Source organism: Macaca fascicularis, chromosome 4 (assembly GCF_037993035.2).
Source record: "Macaca fascicularis isolate 582-1 chromosome 4, T2T-MFA8v1.1".
In the NCBI taxonomy this organism is placed as follows: domain Eukaryota; kingdom Metazoa; phylum Chordata; class Mammalia; order Primates; family Cercopithecidae; genus Macaca; species Macaca fascicularis.
Window position 1 is genome coordinate 23116674 of NC_088378.1, and position 20437 is coordinate 23137110.

At 36.9% G+C, this 20437-nt stretch overlaps 1 protein-coding gene across 2 annotated transcripts in view; it reads right to left on the bottom strand.

The window, feature by feature from the left end:
- Window positions 1–7045: 7045 nt before the first annotated feature.
- MAN1A1 (mannosidase alpha class 1A member 1) overlaps window positions 7046–20437 on the bottom strand; it is a 176546-nt gene continuing 163154 nt past the window's right edge. For both annotated transcript variants that reach the window (XM_045391605.3, XM_074036953.1), the window contains exons 11-13: window positions 19304–19476; window positions 10455–10570; window positions 7046–10090 (exon numbers count right to left, since the gene is read on the bottom strand). In XM_045391605.3, the coding sequence (XP_045247540.2) occupies window positions 9964–10090; window positions 10455–10570; window positions 19304–19476 (416 nt within the window). In that variant the 3' untranslated portion in view covers window positions 7046–9963. The remainder of the gene's footprint in view (window positions 10091–10454; window positions 10571–19303; window positions 19477–20437) is intronic.

The following is a 20437-nucleotide window of genomic DNA, read 5'->3' on the forward strand; positions in this document are numbered from 1 at the left end:
TCTACTTGGAATTAGTTGGAGTAGCAATTCTTGGAGTAGGAGTTCTTGAATATCCATCTCAGGAGGAAAAATACAATTTCATTGCCGAATAGGGTCTTTTCCTACTTCCAACTTTTTATAGAAAAATTGCAGGCAAAAATGTAACATATATTTGTAGGATGGGAGAGGAGTAGCAATGTCTCGTTTTTCCCTTTACACCTTTTACCCTAATGTAGAATAAAACATTTATTTTAGAGAGTATTTAAGATTCATTTTAAGCAGAATATCCTCTACAGTTAATCAATAGATAAAGACTCTTTAGAAGTCTTTGATCCTGCCTGGACATGCTGAAACTTCTATTTAAAGAATGAGCTGTGTACGTGAGCCAAAAATGCTTTTTGGTTTGGCAGTCTTTATCTAATCTTTGGGAGAGGTTAAAAGCCCAGACATATAATGTGGAAATTTTGAAACTTCCCTTAATGTAATCATCATTGTATGAAGAAGACAAGAGGAAAGCAATCTATCCTCTATTTTTTAAAGCAGCAAAATAAATTCAAGAGCTTGTTAAAATTAATTATATTTATCTACTTTTTAATTGTGGTTTTGACATACTATATTTTTGTTTATCTAGTGTTTAAAGAAATCCTGTATGTTGACTTATAATGGTGACAAAAGTCACTTTCAGATTTTCAGGGACTGATTAATCTCTCTGAGATCCTTTGTTTTTCTCCCTCTCTGTTCTTTGATCATTTGTGTCAGCACCTCTTCTGGAGGTAGAGAAAAGAAGATAAGGTGGATGATGGCGAAATCGTAATCAATCATTTCATTTCCGTTAGAATGGTTGAAGAAAAGCCAGCTTGGAAGAACAGAGTGAACTTATTTGAAAAAATTTAGCAATAGAATTATTAATAGTTTCGTTTTAGCCCTAGAATCCTTGGTCCTATTACTAGAGAGGATTACAGAAAGGTTGCAGTCACTACAGAGAAGTTCTTTATTATTTACATCACTCACAGTGCTCTTCAAGTGTTCCATTGAACAGAAGAAGCCAGCCCTGGAAGTGGGGGCATGCCAATTCAGGCATCGATAAGGGTTCAAACAAGCAAACAAAGACATCCCCTGACTCCCCTACCCTCAAACCAAACACAAACAAGACAAACTCTAGCGGAATTGAGAGTATCTGATATGTCTGTTGATCTCAAGGATAGTGAATAGTTCACAAGCAATGACAATGAGAGAATATAGCTTGGACTCTTGTGGGTTTTCCCTAAGACAGTTGGTGTATTTTGAACATACTACAATATGAGAAAACCATTCTACTTTTGGTAAGTTTGTTTTGAAATTATAGTGATGCAATTTTTCTAATGGCAGCTTATAATTAGGTATCTCACAGTTAAGGTAAACACCAGATTTTTCACTGAAAATAGAATCTGTATTCAACTTTGCAGATGGAAGTACCACTTTGAGTTAGCGCTTAGCAGGGCTGTGTTGTGTTGCAGGCAAACTTAAGATGAAAATTATGTGTATGTTTTTGAACAGAAGTTTGAGACTCACTTTTTCTTCATTTCTTAACAATTTGTTCACTCTTCACCAAGTGTTCACTGAGTGCCTCCTATGTGAAGAATGGAGGGGTAAAATTGGGTTGAAAACAAATGTGTGCCAGATGCTATATCAAATCCAGTATTTATATTAGCAAATAAGCCATGACGCCCTCCTTTTTAAGTTTTAAAAATTCTATTTTTTGCGTATTTGCCTTTTTTCCTAGTCAAGACTTGCAAGAAGCAAGTCTAACTTGCTTACTACTAAATTCCCCAGGACCTATGACAGTATCTGAAATATTCTGGTTACTTAAGAAATATTAGTGGAATGAATGAATGAATGAAAACCAATAATGACAATATAGTGTGATACATGAATAGGAGTTTGCACGAAGTCCTTTGGAGTCCCAGAAGAAGCAAGAACAAATTGGAATGAGAGGCAGACTGGTCACAGACATACAAATTGAGACTTAAAAGGAGGAATAGACATTCTCCAAGAAGTGGAAGGAGGTAGACCAGGAAGGACTTTTCAGGGATAATACAGAAAAGTGAAGGCCAGCAGGAGGGAGGTGTATTGGGGGAAGGAAGTGAACTATGGGTACTTTGTTCAACAGTGTTAGCCTCTCTTCAGAAGCTAACAGCCTTATTCTTGTGTGGGGAGTGCCAGAAGAAAAGGTAAATATTAGTTGCATATAATTTACATCTCCACTGCTATAGAAACCAAGAGTTTTTTTTTGTTGTTGTCGTTGGGTGGCTCGGGGGTGGTGGACTCTCAATAAAAATCACCTTATACATTTTTCTTTGAAAGTGATCAGTTTTAAGTCACTATAAGTAATTTTCAAACATACAAGCTGATTTTGGAAGCAATGCTGGTTCTTTCAGAAGAGTTATTTCAGTAAACCTTCCTAGTTCATAAAATTGATTTGGTTGGTTTCCAAAGCTACTCCGGGTTGAAAATAAAACTGCCCTTCAATCGAAAAGGAGTTCTTAGCTGTCGTAGACACTGTCTCATTTTCATTGGATTGTTTGAATACACAAATAACACAATTGATAATAGTTCAACAATCATGCAGTTTGATCCCTATTTCTTGTCTTCTACAAATGCTAAAAAAAACCCCACAAGCCAAAAAACAAAACTCTACTGCTCGCTAACAACAACAACAAAAAAGTGGAAAAATGTCCAATTAGTTCATGATGCAGGTGTGAAGAAGAAGAGCTGGCTACTTCTGTCTTCTCATGTCAGAAAAGAGCTGAACTTTGACCTTAGAAGATGAGTAATAACATGTGTTTGAAGCAGTCTGATTGAAGGAAGGCATCCAAAAAAGCCTAGGGTTATTGGAAACAGCAAGTAAAATAATAACAAATGTGTTGTCATAACAAAACAAGCTGGAGGCTTCCCAAGGTGGAGGAAAGATGATTCTTTTATAGGATGCAGAAGCTGAAAGAAGGGGCTGGAACTCATGGATTGAAGGCATGAGCTAAAACCTTTTACATATATGATTTTAATTCTCTGGAAAGTAGATATGATCCCTCCCATTTTATGGATGAGGACACTAAGGTTTTGATGTCTTGTAATTTGGGTGTGGTGGTCTCTAGTCTATGCATGGAAATATTCTAGGCATGTGGACTGCTGTTTCTTGCTCGGGTATCCACAACAGATGTCATGCAACGCACAGCCTAGCTGTTAGGCCTGGGCTAATCACTCCTCTCATTTTACATATTAAGGAAAAGGAGATGTGAAGAGTAAGTTCTTGTTCCAAATCACACAGGGAGTTAATGACACCAGCTAAGGTTGGGAACCCTCGTCTGGATTCCTAGTGAGGTCAGCTTCCCACTGGCCCATTGCACCTATTTTCTACCCCTTCTGTATGCTGCATCGTATACAGAAGAGAGACTTAGGCTTAATGTATTTTAATGGGGCATTAAAAAAATATATTTTTGCAACTCCCTGCCAAGATTATGTACGTCACAAAGTTATCAAGTTGACAAAAGCAAGATGGAGAAGGAATGTGGATAGCTGAGAGAGGCACTTAGGGTTTATTTAACCAGTGAGGTTTATTTAACCAGTGAGGTGCAGTATTGAAAGGCAGAATGGTAAAGAGGTTTTGCACAGGAAGGAAGAGATTTATTTGCTTCTCCTTCAGTCACTTGTTAAATAGACAGCCTTGGGTCATAACAAACCAAAGCTGCCACATACATGAAAGGGAACCAATAGCATCATGCCTTCCTCAAGAAGTTGTTATGGAACCTCCCATCCTGGTTCTGCGAGGTGATTGTGTTTCTGTTTTCCACAAAGAATGCCAAGAGTTGGAAAGTGAGGAATAAAGTTCCCAAAGATTTTGTGAATGGGAATCATTCACTTGTTTCTCCTAGGAGAGTTAAACAAAACAAAACAAAACAAAACAAAACAAACAAAAACCTCTCAGGTGCCAGTCATTTTGGAAAATACTATTTGAAAGCAGTACACTTTATGGCCCTGTTTGCAGAATTGTGAATTAGTAAGCGCTTGTAGCCTAAGGCCAAAATATCCCAGCATGTGTAAAAGTTTTAAAAAACCATACATCTATCACTGTTTTCTAATGTTTCATGGTAATTTGCCTTCACTGAGGAATTAAATGGATCTGTGATACACATTTAATTTATTCTGTAAGTAATGGCATGTTTTAAGGGGACTCAAAGTAATCATAATAATGGCAAGTCAACAAATCTTTGACAATTAGCATAACAATGAATGTAAAAACACGGGCGGGGGAAATGAAGGTATTTTTCAGAGGTCATTTCCAAGAACATTTTATACATTTACATGACATATAGCCAAACTAGAAATTCCGTGTGGTCTGTGCAAGTGACACTCGTGTTAAAATCAACAAGAACAGTAGAAACAATTTGAAAAATGACTTAAAAATACAGTTATTGGGAAAAGAAAGCCAATGAAACAGTTGCTGAATAAAAAGAAGAATGATTGTAGTTAATACTTTTGAGATTCCCCTAATAAGAATTATGTTTAAGAATCTAGTGTAAATCTGTTTCTAAAAGATTTAGGTGTATGGCTTATTGCAGACGAATGCTTTTGTAGAAAAGGAAGAATCTGTTTTCGAAGTGACCAAAGTTACGTCAAGTTGTACTTAAACCTTGAGGTAGAGACAAAAAAGCAGGAAAAGGTACACATTCTTGTCATGATTTGCTAATTAACTCATTAATTGTTCTGATAGTCTTGGGATTTCCTTCTACCTATAACTTAAAATTGTTTTCAACTTTAGTGTGTGTAGGAGTAACACAAAGGGCTAAACATGGGTATTCCAGGACCTCATCACAATTTTGATTTGGTAAAATTTGGGGGAAGGCCTTGAAATCTGCATTTTAACAAACCTTAGCTGAGATTCAGATTAGGTAAACTGTAGCCCACAGCTGGAGAAAGAAACACAGCAGTAGACCAATTTCTAAGGGTGAACCCTGAATGTGAATGTATACCTTTATTTTGGAGTGGTTGGTTGGAAATAACATACGCTCTCATACATGGCTGTTTTTTTTTTTTTTTTTTTTTTTTTGAGGCGGAGTCTGGCTCTGTCACTCAGGTTGGAGTGCAGTAGTGCATTCTTGGCTCACTGCAACCTCTGCCTCCCAAGTTCAAGTGATTCTTTTGTCTCATCCTCCCAAGTAACTGAGATTACAGGCATGCACCACCATGCCTGGCTGTTTTTTTTTGTATTTTTAGGATTAGCACGAAATCTTACCATATTCCTGTGTCTGGCAGCGCAGAGGAAGGATAGAAAAACAGTTCCTGTTGCTGGGAAAATCCCCATTTCCTCATATTTAAAATGAGAGTTGGACTAAATGCTGTCTACATTCCTCCGTAGTTCCAATACTTTAAATATGTATCTGACGCCTAGCAAATATTTCTTGAAAACTGTGACTCATGTATTGGCTAGTGTGGTGGATGGAATGAGCCTGGAAAAAATAGAAAGGAGGCTTCAGGCCATAAAATCAGTTAAGAAGTTTCCTAAGACTCCCCTCCCTGCCCTCACTCTTCAGTCACAAGGTAGGGACCCTTGCATGGCAACTAGATATATGAACTCCATGTTCAAATGAAAAAGATTTTATCTTACCTTTGAAAAGCTTTTAAAGCAACCGTCTACATATCATTATCAGTCATTAGACGTATTTGTTGCCAAGCTGCCATCTCTGTGTTGATGGCTGATTAGTATACATAAAAACCATGCTTAGAATAAATTTTAATAATTCTGTCACCAACAACATAAACACAACCAACATCATTTGTGTTACCAATAATTTAATTCAGAAGGTTCCCATTTGACTCTGTTAGGTAATCAGCTAATTTCTTTGCTTGGTGCTGTTATAATCATTTTTTGTTTTTTGTTTAACATATGAGGCAGGGACTGTGACATTAAGTCACATAAAACAATAATGGGCTGTTGAATACTGAAAACTCTATTGGAGGAGTCATGCCTTACTTTATTTTACATGATGTAAGTGGATTAAAAATAATGTTGATTGAGAGTTGATTCTAGTCACAAACATGTACTTTATTTTTAAAAAGTGTACTGCTTAGTAAAAGACATTTGCAAATAGTTGTAGCAAAGACTATGAATATAAGGCAGAGTTTCCTAATTCATGTACTTTCTCGATTGTGGAGTACATCAACTGCTAGATGTTGCTCTCAGCACTAGACAGAGAAATGGGGGGGAAAATGCCAGTTGAAGTTTCTATTCTCATGGGGTTTCATACCAAGGGGTTAGAAAGACATGAACAAATAAGGAAATAAATATGTAATATAACAAATGCTAAGTAGAAAATAAAATAGGGTAGGGGACAAAAGGTGGAGATAATTTTATACTGATTTGCCAAAGGGGTCATTCTAATAAGGTGACAATTGTGCAGAGACCTGATAAAGAATGAGCTATAAAAATATTAGGCAAAGTGAGTTCCAGGTAGTGGCAATGGCAACCAAAATATCTGAAACATTCTAAAAAGTACAGTATGAATTTGAAGAACTTAGAACCTGGGCTTTTTGAAAATTTTTGGAGGATCTCCTACAGCATAAGTTCTCCTTTTTCTATTAAGCCTCTCTGACCACTCAAATGCTATGGACCTCCTGTTCCCATGAACTTCTATAGAATTGTGGGCTTGTAATTTAACACAACTAAATGCTATTTTTGTCTTGTTTTGAGGGGTAGTGTGGGGTTAGTCTAATTTTCTTAGTTGCACTGCAAATTTATGAACAAAGAACATAGTTTGTGCCATTTCTGACACCAAAACTTCTAGCCTTTGTGTCCTGGTGTTGAACATATGTTAGATCCTTAATAAAAGTTATTTGATTACCCAAACACTGTATAAGCAAAATTATGTGCAATGTAAAGTTTCTTAATGGGAAATGTTTCCTTGTCAAGATTCTATAGGTGTGGTATGGAATTGCTGTTAGGATCAAGTACTTTTATTTGCAACAGAATGCACTCACCCCTTAGATATACAAAAGCCAACTAAAAAGGAGAAAAATATAACAAATGAGGAGATATATTAAAAGACTTTATTCACAATAGAGAAATTTTACAAATATAATTTTTAAAAATTATGTGTCAATCTATTGTTTCCCATAACATTGGAGATTTATATATAAAGTTGAAAATGACAGAATGGATTTATGTAAAAATCAAAAACAATGTACACAATGTATAGCTCATGTGAAAATGTCATGACAAGTCACTGAGTTCTGTAAACCGCCATACAACTCACATGTGTAATATTAATTGCACAAAGTATATCAAGACATATTGAAGAAACACAAAATTAAGTGCTACTTTGTTCATTTTTCAGTCTGTGAATACATAAATTTAACTGCACAGTTTTGTTGAAAATAAGTTTCTACTTAAAGACTTCAGTTGTTAACCCAAAATATAACTTTAATTAAATTACATCACTATAATATTACTCTCTTATCTTGTTTACATTTTTGGTGTTTTGGGACTTTTGTTAAAAAAAATCCAAGTTCTAGAATTGCAAAAACTTCATTGTTGCCACTGAGAGAGCAACATATAGTACAGCTTCTTGTCTATTCACACCAGGACACCAAGGTACCTTACAGTGCAGTGTGTACACACAACCTGATTTTAATACTGTATCTGCTGCAGAAGTACTTATCAGCTTTGTGCTCTTTCAAATCAAACTGAAAAGAAAATGAGTTAATTTAAATGGCAAGTTCAAGGACATTTATACAAACATTATAATCTTAATACATACGGCCCAATTTTGGCAATAATTTTTAATATTTTGCCTTAAAGTCCTGGGAACAAAGGGCTCTTGCTATCCATTTATTTCATTAGGTGAACTGAAGACATGAGTGGGAGAAATTATTCTGGATCACAGAGACACATTACCATGGAAATGATGATGTATGGAAGAGTCTTTTGCATTTACTAATTTTACTAATTTATTCTCTGACATACACCAATGTATGATACTGAAAAACAGAAAGCAGGTCATAAAGGTGGTTCTGTCAGATAAAGGCAATCTTTTAAAACACTTTCAAATGCTAAAATAACTAAAACTATTAAGCCTATAGCTAAGAAAATAATTGTCTTCAGTAATATTAGGTGGAACCATATGAAACTGTGGACAGTTTTTAAACTACAAATGCAGCAATTTCATATGCTTCAGCCTAATCCATGGGGTTGTACTGATCTTTCTGACCATTCTCAGCTGAAAATTCACATGGTCAAAGTCTTTGCACTTTAGTATATGCATCATATTAGCCCTTTCATGGAAGTATCTCTATCCACATAAATATATATGCATATATAGCGAGCCAGTGTGAGCAAACACAAGGTATCACCAAATCTATTCTTGAGAAAACCATTCCTATTTCAAACTTAATGTTTAAAAGAATCAGATATTGATTTTTATCTACTCCAGGACTGTGGGGGATTGGGAGCGGCCATTTCTTTATATTTCTTCTAAGTTGTGATCTCTACGTTGAATATAACCATACTAAATATGCTATATTCTTATTTGGTCTAAAATTTATTAGATTTTCCTTGATTGATCATGAATAAGCAAAATTGGCAAAGCTTCCTTCAGAGCCAAATCCTGCTTTCACAAACTGAAAGGAAATAATTTACTACATTTGAGATAGAGCCTTTTTCAAATCTGAGAAATCTGAACCAAACAGAATGCTTTATTTTCCCAAGAAAAAAAATCAAGATGAAATACAAACAAATGGAACTAAAAGCCATATGAAATACCCTCTCTTGGCCGGGCGTGGTGGCTCAAGCCTGTAATCCCAGCACTTTGGGAGGCCAAGGTGGGTGAATCATGAGGTCAGGAGATCGAGACCATCCTGGCTAACACGGTGAAACCCCATCCCATCTCTACTAAAAATTAGCCGGGCATGGTGGTGGGCGCCTGTAGTCCCAGCTACTTGGGAGGCTGAGGCAGGAGAATGGCATGAACCCAGGGGGCGGAGGTTGCAGTGAGCCGAGATCATGCCACTGCACTCCAGTCTGGGCAACAGAGCAGGACTCCGTCTCCAAAAAAAAAAGGAAACACCTTTTCTTTAGAGAGACCCAATTTCTTCATATATTCAGTTAAACACAAAAGCTAATCCATTAAATTATACTATTTTCTTTAGAAAAATGTAATTCAGTGATAGCAGAGCTCTGCAAAATTTGAGAGCTCACCTCTCTGTGTAGTAGGGAATGGAAGAAATTAACCAGTATATAATTCAGAATTGACACAGGGCAGTAAAGTAAAATTAAAGGACACATTTACAAAATAGAAAACACTAATATAATTAACCAACAAAAATACACTGCAGTTCCGATGAAATGAGGTCAACATGAGATGATCCTTTTGGAATGACTTTCTAATTTGAATTATAATGTGAGTGAAGTATTTTAGAAGACATTCTATCAAATAATGATAGACCTGCATAAAGAGGCTGTCACAGTTAGAAGATCTGTCCCTGGTGGACAGACAAACCAGATTAACATGAAATTGAAAAGGAAAAAGCTTTTTTATACTTATTATTATGGCTTTTTGCAACATGGCAAAACATTACAGCTTAAAGCAGACATTATCTCCTCTTAGAGGAGGAAAAAGTTTTGCAGTCAAATCAAATTGTAATTAAGAGGTCATTGCTATACCATTCTACTCAGTTTAATAAAAATGGTATTACACCTTCATGAACTCCAGAGATAATAGGTTACTTAAAAACAAACAAAAAACTGGTGGATACACTGGCTGAATAATAAAGGATACGATAAGGAATTTAGGTCCACCTATACTTATGATAATAAACATAAAAGACTGCAAAACAATTTAAGAACTTAATCACAGACCTACTAATCAAAGTTCATCATGTGCCTGATTACCAGGAAAGGAATTATTAAGGTATGCAGTGAAGGGAATGGAGCAGAGTAAAATATAAAATGTCTTTTTATTCCTCTCTGATTTCAACTTCCTTTTTTTCTTTACGGAGGATAGGGAGAAGATGTGCCTCGCTATTGAAGATCCAATGCTCCAGTGGAAGAAGATCATCGTCAGAAAATATTAGGTACAAATATCTGGTGAGAGAAACATAAGTATATGAGGCCCAAGGGCAGGCAGTGAAACCACAAACACACAGCAAAAACCACATCAATGTCTCCATTCGTCTTACCGAGAAACATGGACAAGAGTCAAATATATCAACAAAACCCTGAGGGGTTATACTCACTAACGTGGGGTAAAGAAGCTACTCAGTGCTTTGGTGTTGGCAGTATCAAGTCACTGAACCTAGTTATTGAGAATACGCCTGCAATTATAGCCATGCCTGATATTCTGAATCAGTCACACTTGATATTACTTCAATGTGTTCATGATAAAAGACATCTACAAAGATCTGTCCAGGTACCTTAGCCACATGGTTTTAGAATAATTTTTACCTACTTCAATGTCTCTGCCAGGAAGAAACTCTGCTGCACATCATCATAACTCTCATGAAGAAGGTAAACATCCCTTAGGCCTGAATAGCCTCCATTCACTCTGCAATGGTTTTCCAAGGCCTAAATTACAAAGAGGAGGGGAAAAAAATGGTCACATTTTAATAAGCTGATTGTCACTAATTTTTATTATTAGACTGTCAAGTTCAGATAAAACTTTTTATTTTTTATTTTTTTGAGACAGGGCCTCACTCTGTTGCCTGGGTGGAGTACAGTGGTACCATCGTGGTTCACTGAAGCCTCTACCTCTTGGGCTCAGGTGATTCTCCTGCCTCAGCTTCCCAAGTAGCTGGGACCACAGGCATGCATGCCTGGCTAATTTTTTGTAGAGATGGGGTTTTGCCATGTTGCCCAGGCTTGTCTCAAACTCCTGGGCTCAAGCAATCTGCTTGCCTCAGCTTCCCAAAGAGTTGGGATTACAGGCATGAGCCACTGTGCCCAGCCAAAATTTATTTTTTACAAATTGGATTCAAATTAAATCAAAGTTTGTTAGAGTTTTAGGTAAAAAAAAATTAAAACCATAAACTAAATGTAAATCAAAAATGAAGTCACAGAACATATGGACAACATATCTTACCTAATTTGAAACACTTCTGCCTTTAGTTTTGGAAAAATTTTTCACTGATTTTTACCAATTCCTCCAATGGTCTAGAGCAGGGTTTAGCAAAGTATGAACTATAGGCTAAATCCAGTCCACTGTTTATTTTTGTAAATAAACTTTTATTAAACCACAGCCATGTTGTTTAAATATTGTCTGCGGCTGTTTTTATACTACAATGACAGAGCTAAGTAGATGCAAAAGAGACTGGCTGGCTGTCCCCCAAGCTTGATATTGTCTGGCCCTTAACAGAAAGAGTTTGCTGACCCCTAGTTTGGAGAGATTGCTAATGTCAACTGGGATCATAAACCACTGGTTGAGAAACTGTACTGGAACAAAATCAGCTGCTACTATAATTGGAATATCTGAGTTTTTGAAAATTGATTGTAGGGTACTAATCAGTGATACTGGTAACAGAGCTAAAAGAAGAAAATGAAAGACAGTGAGAGACATGTGACTGGGATCTATTCCTAAAATACATTTTTTTTTTTTTAAGTCTAGTATGGAAGAAGATGGGATGACTCCACTGACAACTCTCTAGAGAGAAATGATCCGACATTTCTGTAGTTGTCTGAATTTAATGAATATTTGGAAAACAGATGGGTTGGGCAGTGTGAGGATGAACATTTAGGTAACAACCTAAACCAACTTGCCTTCCACTTTGTTGGTTACCACTAAGATGGCTGCTGTTTGTGTTTTCTTTTCTCCTTCCAGAGCCCACTTTCTTTCATTTGTTTCTATTTTTCTTTAACCTTTTTCCAGCTTTCCCAATGTATGACAAATACAAATAGTATACACTGGAAGGTGTACAATGTGATGTTTTGATATACACTTCTGTGGATATACACCATCTTCTGTGGTGGATATACATCATCTTCTGATGTGGATATACACCAAGAATTAGGATTGCTGGATCAGCTCTATTTTTAATTTTTTGAGAAACCTCCATATTGTTTTCTACAATGGCTATATCAATTTTCACTGCCACCAACAGAGTACAAAGGTTCCCTTTACTCTGCATCCTCACCAAGACTGATTATCTCTTGAATTTTTCATAACAGCCACTTAAAAAGGTATGAGGTGATATCTCACTGTGGTTCTGATTTGCATTTCCCTGATGATTTGTGATGTTGAGCATCTTTTCATAACTGGCCATCCGTACGTCTTCTTTGGAAAAATGTCTCTTCAGGTCCTTTGCCTATTTTAAAATCAGGTTGTTTTTCTGCTATTGAATTGTAAGTTCCTTAATATTTGGGATAGTAACCCCTTATCAGATATATGGTTTGCACACATTTTTGTTGTGTTTCGTTTGGTTGATTGTTTTCCTTTGCTGTAAGGAAACGTTTTAGTTTGATGTAGTTTCATGTGTTTATGTTTGCTTTTGTTGCCTGTGTTTTTGGGTCAAATCCAAAAAATCATTGCCAAGCTCAGTGTCAAGGAGCTTTTCCCTCATTGTTTTCTCCTAGGAGTTTTATGGTTTTAGGTCTTATATTTAAGTCTTTAATTCATTTTGAGTTGTTTTTTTTTTGTGCTGTTTATATTTTGAAATTACATTTGCTGCTCTGCTAGTTACCAGGCATATTCATTTCTAGGGAAGTTATTTTCTGCTCATCACATCCTACTAATCCTATTAATTATATGGTCAAATAAAAATTTCCATTGTACAAAAATTGCCATCTGCAATCTGGTTCTAATTTATTGACTATAGACAAAAATAATAAAGTTTAAGACTAAAACCCTAATATATTTTATAGTGAAATAAAGAAAATATAAACAAGATATACTTACTCTTAGTTTCTCACGTCATTTTTCACTTTTTAGTTTTCCCCTGTGGATCATAGTTCTGTCCCTCTTTTTTTTTTTTTTTTACATGTACAATTGTACCCCATTATCTCCCATTTAATCCAACTACCAAGAAGATGGAAAGCATAGACCTTGCCTTATTACTTGAGAAAAATCTTCTCTGGCTAGAAAGGATTTTGGAGGAAAATAAGGCTCTAAGAATGTAGAGCCCAGAAAAGAGGTGAGGGAAAGTAAATACCAGCCATGGATTCTCATGAGCAGAGATGCTGCACTGAGAGCTCAGCTCCCATCTGCAGATACTGATAATGAGGTTATTGATTTTTCACATCAGGGCTGGAGGACAGAAGGGAGAGAGCAGAGACTATGAGGAGAAGAATTTAATTACCTGGTTAAAGAAAATCTGACCAGAAGGCCACATGAATAAAGAAAATGCCTTATGATTTCACACTTTTAAAAAGCCCCCAAGAAAATAAGACCAATCAACTTAAAAACAGATGCTTCGATTAAATTCTAAGTTCCAGACAGTGCATCAAATGGAGGAGGAGTGTGAGGAAACTTTCAAGTCCTATTATTTTTTCTTTCCTCCTTTTTCTTTGACAAAAACTCAAATACCAGATACGTAGAGTAAGGCAAAAATTATTGGTTAAAAAAAGGAAAAAAAAATCAGAATTTAGAAAAAATGGGCAAGCTTTTTATGGGAAACCCCATTTCCAGATATTTCTTTAAACAGATTTTAATCCCAAAACCTGTGTTCCCTTGAGGTTTTTTGGTGATGAGCTAATGATAGGGCCAGCCATGATAAATAGCCACTCCCCCTGCCCATGGAAACTGCTCTAAGCTCCTTCTTTTGTTAGAGGAGTTGCTTTTGGGGTGGACAATGCCTGATCACCTTTCTTTCTAGTTCACCCTCTCATTCTTGTTCCCCACAAGTCCTCCTGAGGTAAGCTATAGTATTCATGAACACAGTCAAAAATTTTGAGTGGTGGGCCAAGTTCCAGCTTGAGACTCCCCTTATCAGTGGCCCCAGAGGCTCCATGTCCCAGGCAGCGTCTTCCTTCTCAACATGCGGTTGTAAGTGAGAATGAAACAAAATGAAGAAATGCTTAGACAATAACAAGGGCTTCCAGAGGTTTAGAGAGGCCCAGCCACTTTCAGTTTTTAAAGCTTTTGGTAAATTAAAAAAAAAAAATTTTTTTTTTTTAAGGAAAAGCATCAAAGAACCACCCCTCTCCCCTTACGCAAAAGTCTAGATTTTAAGACTTTAGGAATGTGAAGCCGGGGACAAGTAACTTTCCTGGGCCCTTACAACAGCCCTGATTCTATCAGCATCTCAACAGTGGAAGTTGTCCGTGTTTGTATGGCTAAGTCTAACCAGATCATCATTGCACTACAATCTGTTCTTGGGACTCTCAGCCTCGAGGCATAGGGACCACCTTGGTTTTGAGTAAATTATTAGTAGTTGTTAGTAATTATTATTAGTGATCCTATGTGACTGGGATGTGCTAATAGCAGAGAACAGGATATGAGAATGTTTATAGTGACTGGAGCTCTAAACAAGGGATGAAGGGTAAGAAAATAGCAAGCATCATGAGTTAAATCCTAAGTCAGAGGACAGAAGACTATTCTCTTGTCTACCAGATATATAAATGGCTGATCCATGGAGTAAGGCTGTCTGTGTGAGTGTGGTCTGAACTCAAGGGTAGAACACAGAGAATCAGGCACCTTGAACAAATCAAAGAGGGTCTGGAAACAGGATGAAGCCTGAGGAGGCAGGAGTAGGAAGGAAGAAGAGAAGTCACTTTCTGAGAGTCGAAATGACTGAGTGGAAAAAGTTAGGTTTAGAAGAGCAAAGAAAAATGTCTGTGCAAAAAACAAAGCCAAAAAACCTGAAATTACCAAAAAAACCCCCTGAAGCCAAAAAATCACAAATCCCTATGTAAGGCTTTACCCTCTACTGTAGATCAGCTGAGATATTATATAATCTGTGAATATATACATATAATTAATATTCCGATAAAGCTCATGCTGTAAGTTATCAGATGTTTTACTGGAAGGAATTTGTCAGTTTCTCATGTGTTTTTTTTGTTTTTTTTTTTTTTTTAAATTTCGAGAGGGTCTTGCTCTGTTGCTCAGGCTGGGGTGCAGCGGTGCAATCTTAGCTCAAAATAACCTTGAACTCCTGGGCTCAAGTGGTCCTCCCTCCTCAGCCTCCTGAGTAGCTAGGGACTATAGGAGTGTGCCACCATGATGAGCTAATTTTTTTTTAATGGGTATGAATTGGTATTTTATTGTGCTTTTGATTTGTATTTCCTTGATGACAAATAATATGAAGCATCCTTCCATGTACTTCTTGGCAATTATATGGCTTTTGAGTGAAAAGTTACTCAGATGCTGGGGTGGTGTGGGGGCTGGGGTGGCCGGAGAGATGTTGGTCAAAGGATATAAAATTGCACTTAAGAGCAGTAAGTTCAAGAGATCTATTGTACAATGTAGTGATGATAGTTACCAGTTAATAACAATATATGGTAATCTTAAAAAATGGGGCCATAGACCAAAAAAAAAAAAAATGCTGAGAGAGGTCTGCTGGGTGGCTCATGTCTGTAATCCCAGTACTTTGGGAGGGCAAGGTGGGAGGATCACTTGAGCCCAGGAGTTCAAGACCAGCCTGGGCAACATAACGAGACCCCGTCTCTATTTAAAAAAAAAAAAAAAATGTTAAGAGAGTAGATTTAAATGTTCTTACCACAAAAACTAAGCTATGTGAGGTAATGCATTTGTTAATTAGCTTGATTTAGCCATGCCACAACATATATATATTTCAAAACATTATGTTGTACACAATAAACATATACAGCTTATTTTGTCAATTATAAAAAGAATAAGGGAAATAAATAATTTTTGAAAAGCTGTTCATTTGGGTGGTATTTTCCTCCACAGGCATGAGTTTCGATGAGCTAATTTTTAAATTTTGTAGAGACAGGGTGACTTGTTGCCCAGGCTGACCGCAAATTCCCATCCTCGAGCCATCCTCCCACCTCGGCCTCCCACATGCTGGGATTACAGGCTTGAGCCACCACGCCTAGCCTTCCTGACATTTTTGACAAAAAGCTAAAGAAATATCAGTTAAATATTAATATAATTATATTATATATATTATATATATAATAATTTAAAATTATATTTTATATAAAATAATAAAATAAAATAAAATATTATATTTTATATATAATATATTAATAATATTAAGTATTATTTCTGTCAGGCAGACTTGCAAGTGCTTGAACATCTGTGATTAATGGAGTGCTGTTAACCCACAAAAGAACTCCCTAGTGTTGTAGTGCTGGATTATATACCTTTTCATATCTTATTTGACATTATTAGAAATTTAAGACACAGAAAGCAGGTTTCTCAAGTGTATCAGTGAAAGAAGGCTGGGAAGGGAGTGCTTTGTTAGAAGATAGGAAGACGGCTTACAATTTACAAACTGAAAGTATGGGTGAAAAAGTACAGTGCAAAGGAGATGTGACTCAACGGTAGCAAATGGAGAAGCTAACACTGACTATAATTTCAGTATAAGCCAGTTTTTTTTTTTTTCCTTTGGAGATGACAGTCTTGCTCTGTCACTCAGGTTGGAGTGCAGTGGCATGATCTCGGCTCACTGCAAGCTCCGCCTCCCGGGTTCATGCCATTCTCCTGCCTCAGCCTCCAGAGTAGCTGGGACTACAGGCGCCCGCCACCACGCCTGGCTAATTTTTTTTTGTATTTTTAGTAGAGATGGGGTTTCACCATGTTAGCCAGGATGGTCTCGATCTCCTGACCTTGTGATCCGCCCACCTCAGCCTCCCAAAGTACTGGCAATTTTTTTTTTTTTTTAATATAAATCTACTAAAAGAACAAGTTGGACTATAAGCTGTGAAAAATCACACTGCTAAGAGAGGAAGAGGGGTTTCTGAGACACACTGCTCAGCCCTAAAAGACCACAGCTGGAAACCAGGTCAGGAGAAGAAAATCAAGGGAAATGATGGATGAGGAAAGGAAGAGATGGCAGAACGTGCTGTCTTCAGATAACTGGGGAGCTGAAATGTAGAAGGGAGATTTCTTTCCTCTGGTACCCCCAGAGCACAGAACATTGTAAATTGTGGCTTCAAAATAAGTAACTTTCTAACACCTTCAACCATTACCAATTGGAATGAGTTACTTTATAGTCCTTGGGTTGATGAGGAACAGCTATCTTGCAGAGATTTGGAAGGGAGTCTTGTCTTTAAGTAGAAAGCGGAATGAGGTGATTTTTAAGACCCCCTATGTTTCGGTTTGGGTTCCCTTAAAAATAAAGCATGAGACAAGGGTTGGACGCAGGATGCAGGAAGTCTGTCGGGGAGGTGACATCAGGAAGTGGGCAAGTGGGAAGAGCAAAACAGGGACGCAAGAGCCAATGAATTATACTAAGTTACAACTGTGTGCAACGAGGCTCACTCCTGCTAGAAACCCTCTGAAGAACCATGTAGCATGCATTCCAGAATGATTCTTGAGAGAAAGAAGACTGGCATAGTTATCCATCAACTCCAAAACCTCCTTGGTTGACAGCCATTAACTCCCCAGCACTTCCCAGACCACAGCCAGCTGGCTAGGGAAAGCTTTTCCACCTTCTTTTCCTGACATGGTTTCCAGCTGTGGTCTCAAGTGTGCATCACAACAGCCAAGTGCTGGAGGTGCTGGGGGTGAGAGCTGCCAGCATATGCAGGTCTGCTGCTGAAACACAGGAGGCCACGGGGGCGGGGGAAATGTGTGGCCATGCCTTCAAAGTCCTAGTTTTTCTGGTTTAAAAAATGCAAGATCCTACAGCACTCCTTGCTCACCACTATAGCTCAGGTTCTAGCAGAGGTTACTGGGGGCGTCCCCAAAATTGAGACCTCAGTGTTGTGACACAGGGAAATGATTTCATGTCATATATTATGTTAAAGGGTTGACAAGAAATAAAAATCATAACACATAAACCAACCTTATGATCCCATAAACAACCAACCTCCCGAAGAACAGTGCAAACCAAAGCACCCTGTCTACCTTGCAATACGAATTTGCTTACCTCCCATTTTTGATCCCTTCTTGGCCATACATTTTGCACATTCTAACATCTATAAAATGGATGTCATAATTTAATTGGCAGTGTTATTTTTCTTAGTGGTATATAAAACAATGATGCTTCTTACTAACTATGGTGTTTTAGATTTGATGGAATACATTATTCCTGATATTCTCAACTTAAACTGATATTCAATTCATTTGCTGGCCAATTGAAGATCAAAACAGTTCCTATCATCAAAGTTTAGAAAAGCCTCAATTTTAACATTTTTTTCCAGAGGAAAAAAACAGAAATGTAAAGAAATTACAATGACTACTGATTAAATGTAATAAAACTGCCCCCTCAAAGAGGCCTAGAGAATTGCTGTTATTTAAAATGACTGATGATTAATAAGAAGACACATACTAAATGAAGAGGATAATCAGCAAGATTCACCGATGGCTTCCTAAGATATTAGTTAAATTTTACCAAAGGCAATATTCATTTTAGATTTCCTCAGAGAAGTCATTCCTCATGGACAGTTTTTAAAGATAGCTAACTTTCTAACAAAGAGTGCTAGAGAATGAGAGTGTAATTAAAGCATTTGCTTGTTCTTATCACCTGAATTCCCTTCCACTCCTTGCGGAATAATAACTCTTACAATTAGACAGACATTGTTAGATGCATATCCTGCAGGGTGTCTCCTCAGGCATTTGGCACACAAAGCATTCACTAGATTAGTTTAGGAAGGAGATATACCATCCTGGGCAGGAAGAGACCCAAGAGGTGACAGACAATGAAAATAACACCCTGGGCAGATGGAAAGCTTACAGATATTCCAAGAAACCTGAGGCTGGTAAAGGAATATCCTTATACAAAGTAATTCTTCTATAAGTGCTTTCTAAAAGTTAGACCTAAGTAGCTATTTACTCTAAGTAGAAGCATGTACTAGCATTTTAAAGCTCAAAGACAGAAAAAAACAGGAAGTGTTTATTGAAACAGACAGAGGTGAATATCCCCAAGCTGCCAATAACCCTTAGGTGGAATTAAGAGATCATCATTTTTGTATTAATGGGAACTTAATTTTAGACTATGCCTTTCTAGTCATCTCCTTCAATATCTATCAGTAGGTATATCTATATCAATGTTATACAAAGCAAAGCTGAAGCTAGGGATATAAAACGACTTCAATGAAAATACACAGTCCTAGGTGGAAAAAATCCTGGTTGAAGCTTTAAAAATTATAGAAAAGTTGATAAGCCTGATTTATAGGTATCAACTGAACATTTTTTACTATGACATTTATCTATAAGAAACATGCAAATTAAAACATCACCTCTACAGCTTCCCAGGCCCATTTCCTGTACTTTGGATCATGAGTCAGTCTCCACATATACATGTAAGTCTCCATAACTTCTGGCCGTAAGATGTAGTATTTTTCATTTTGTCTTGTAGCAATGGCTTCAACACCACCATCAAATCTGAAAGCTTCTGGTCCCAGTTTCATAACTAAAGGACATGGAATGAATGAATAAGGGTTATTGTTCTGGACAGTGCTTACAGTCAATAAGTTAAATGAAACTAGAAAGTACAGTCATCCCTCAGTATCTGTGGGGGATTGGTTCCAGGACCCTCCGAGGATAACAAAATCCATGGCTCCTTGAGTCCCTTATATAAAATGGCAAAGTATTTGCATACAACCTAGGTACATCCTCCCATATACTTTAAATCATCTGCAGTTTACTTATAATACTTAATACAGTGTAAATGTTATGTAACTAGGTGTTATACTGTATTGTTTAGGGAATAAAGATAAGAACAAAAACTCTATAAATGTTCAGTACAGAGAGAACCATCCATTTTTTGGGGAACATTTCTGATCTGCGGTTGTGGAACCCACGGATACGAAGGTCTGACTGTACTTTAACAACACTGAAGAGAGATGTCAAAGTGGTCAGTTTTAAAAAAGAATTATAAACATCATGTAATACATAAAACTCATATACTTAAAACATTTAGTCATCTAAAAGAGTCCATTTTAGAAAACAGTAACAATTTTTTTTTTTTTCATTTAACCCCCATTTACTGAGCACCCACCAGGCAAGTGCAAGACACCGTGGAATACCATTTGAGTTAGCCAGAAATTTAGTGGTTGACAATCCTAAGTAATTTTGCTACAAAAGGCCAGTTATTTGTACTTTGTGTTGCAAATTCCTATTTTATAAGAAGGGAGTGGGATTCATGATCTATTTCATGGGGGATGTGGAGAAGATTAACAATGGATAATACAATGCTAAGTTTCTCTTTGCAGGGAGATAGAGACCCTTGTCCAGTGTTATTAGCAAAAGCAGAAGTCAGTAAATTAGGCTGGCTTTAACTCTTTAGGGCCTGGATTTTTGTTTCTTGGCAAACTAAAGGTAGGTATTTTCAGGTAGAAAATCATTGCCTTTTAAAATAAAAATATACATTC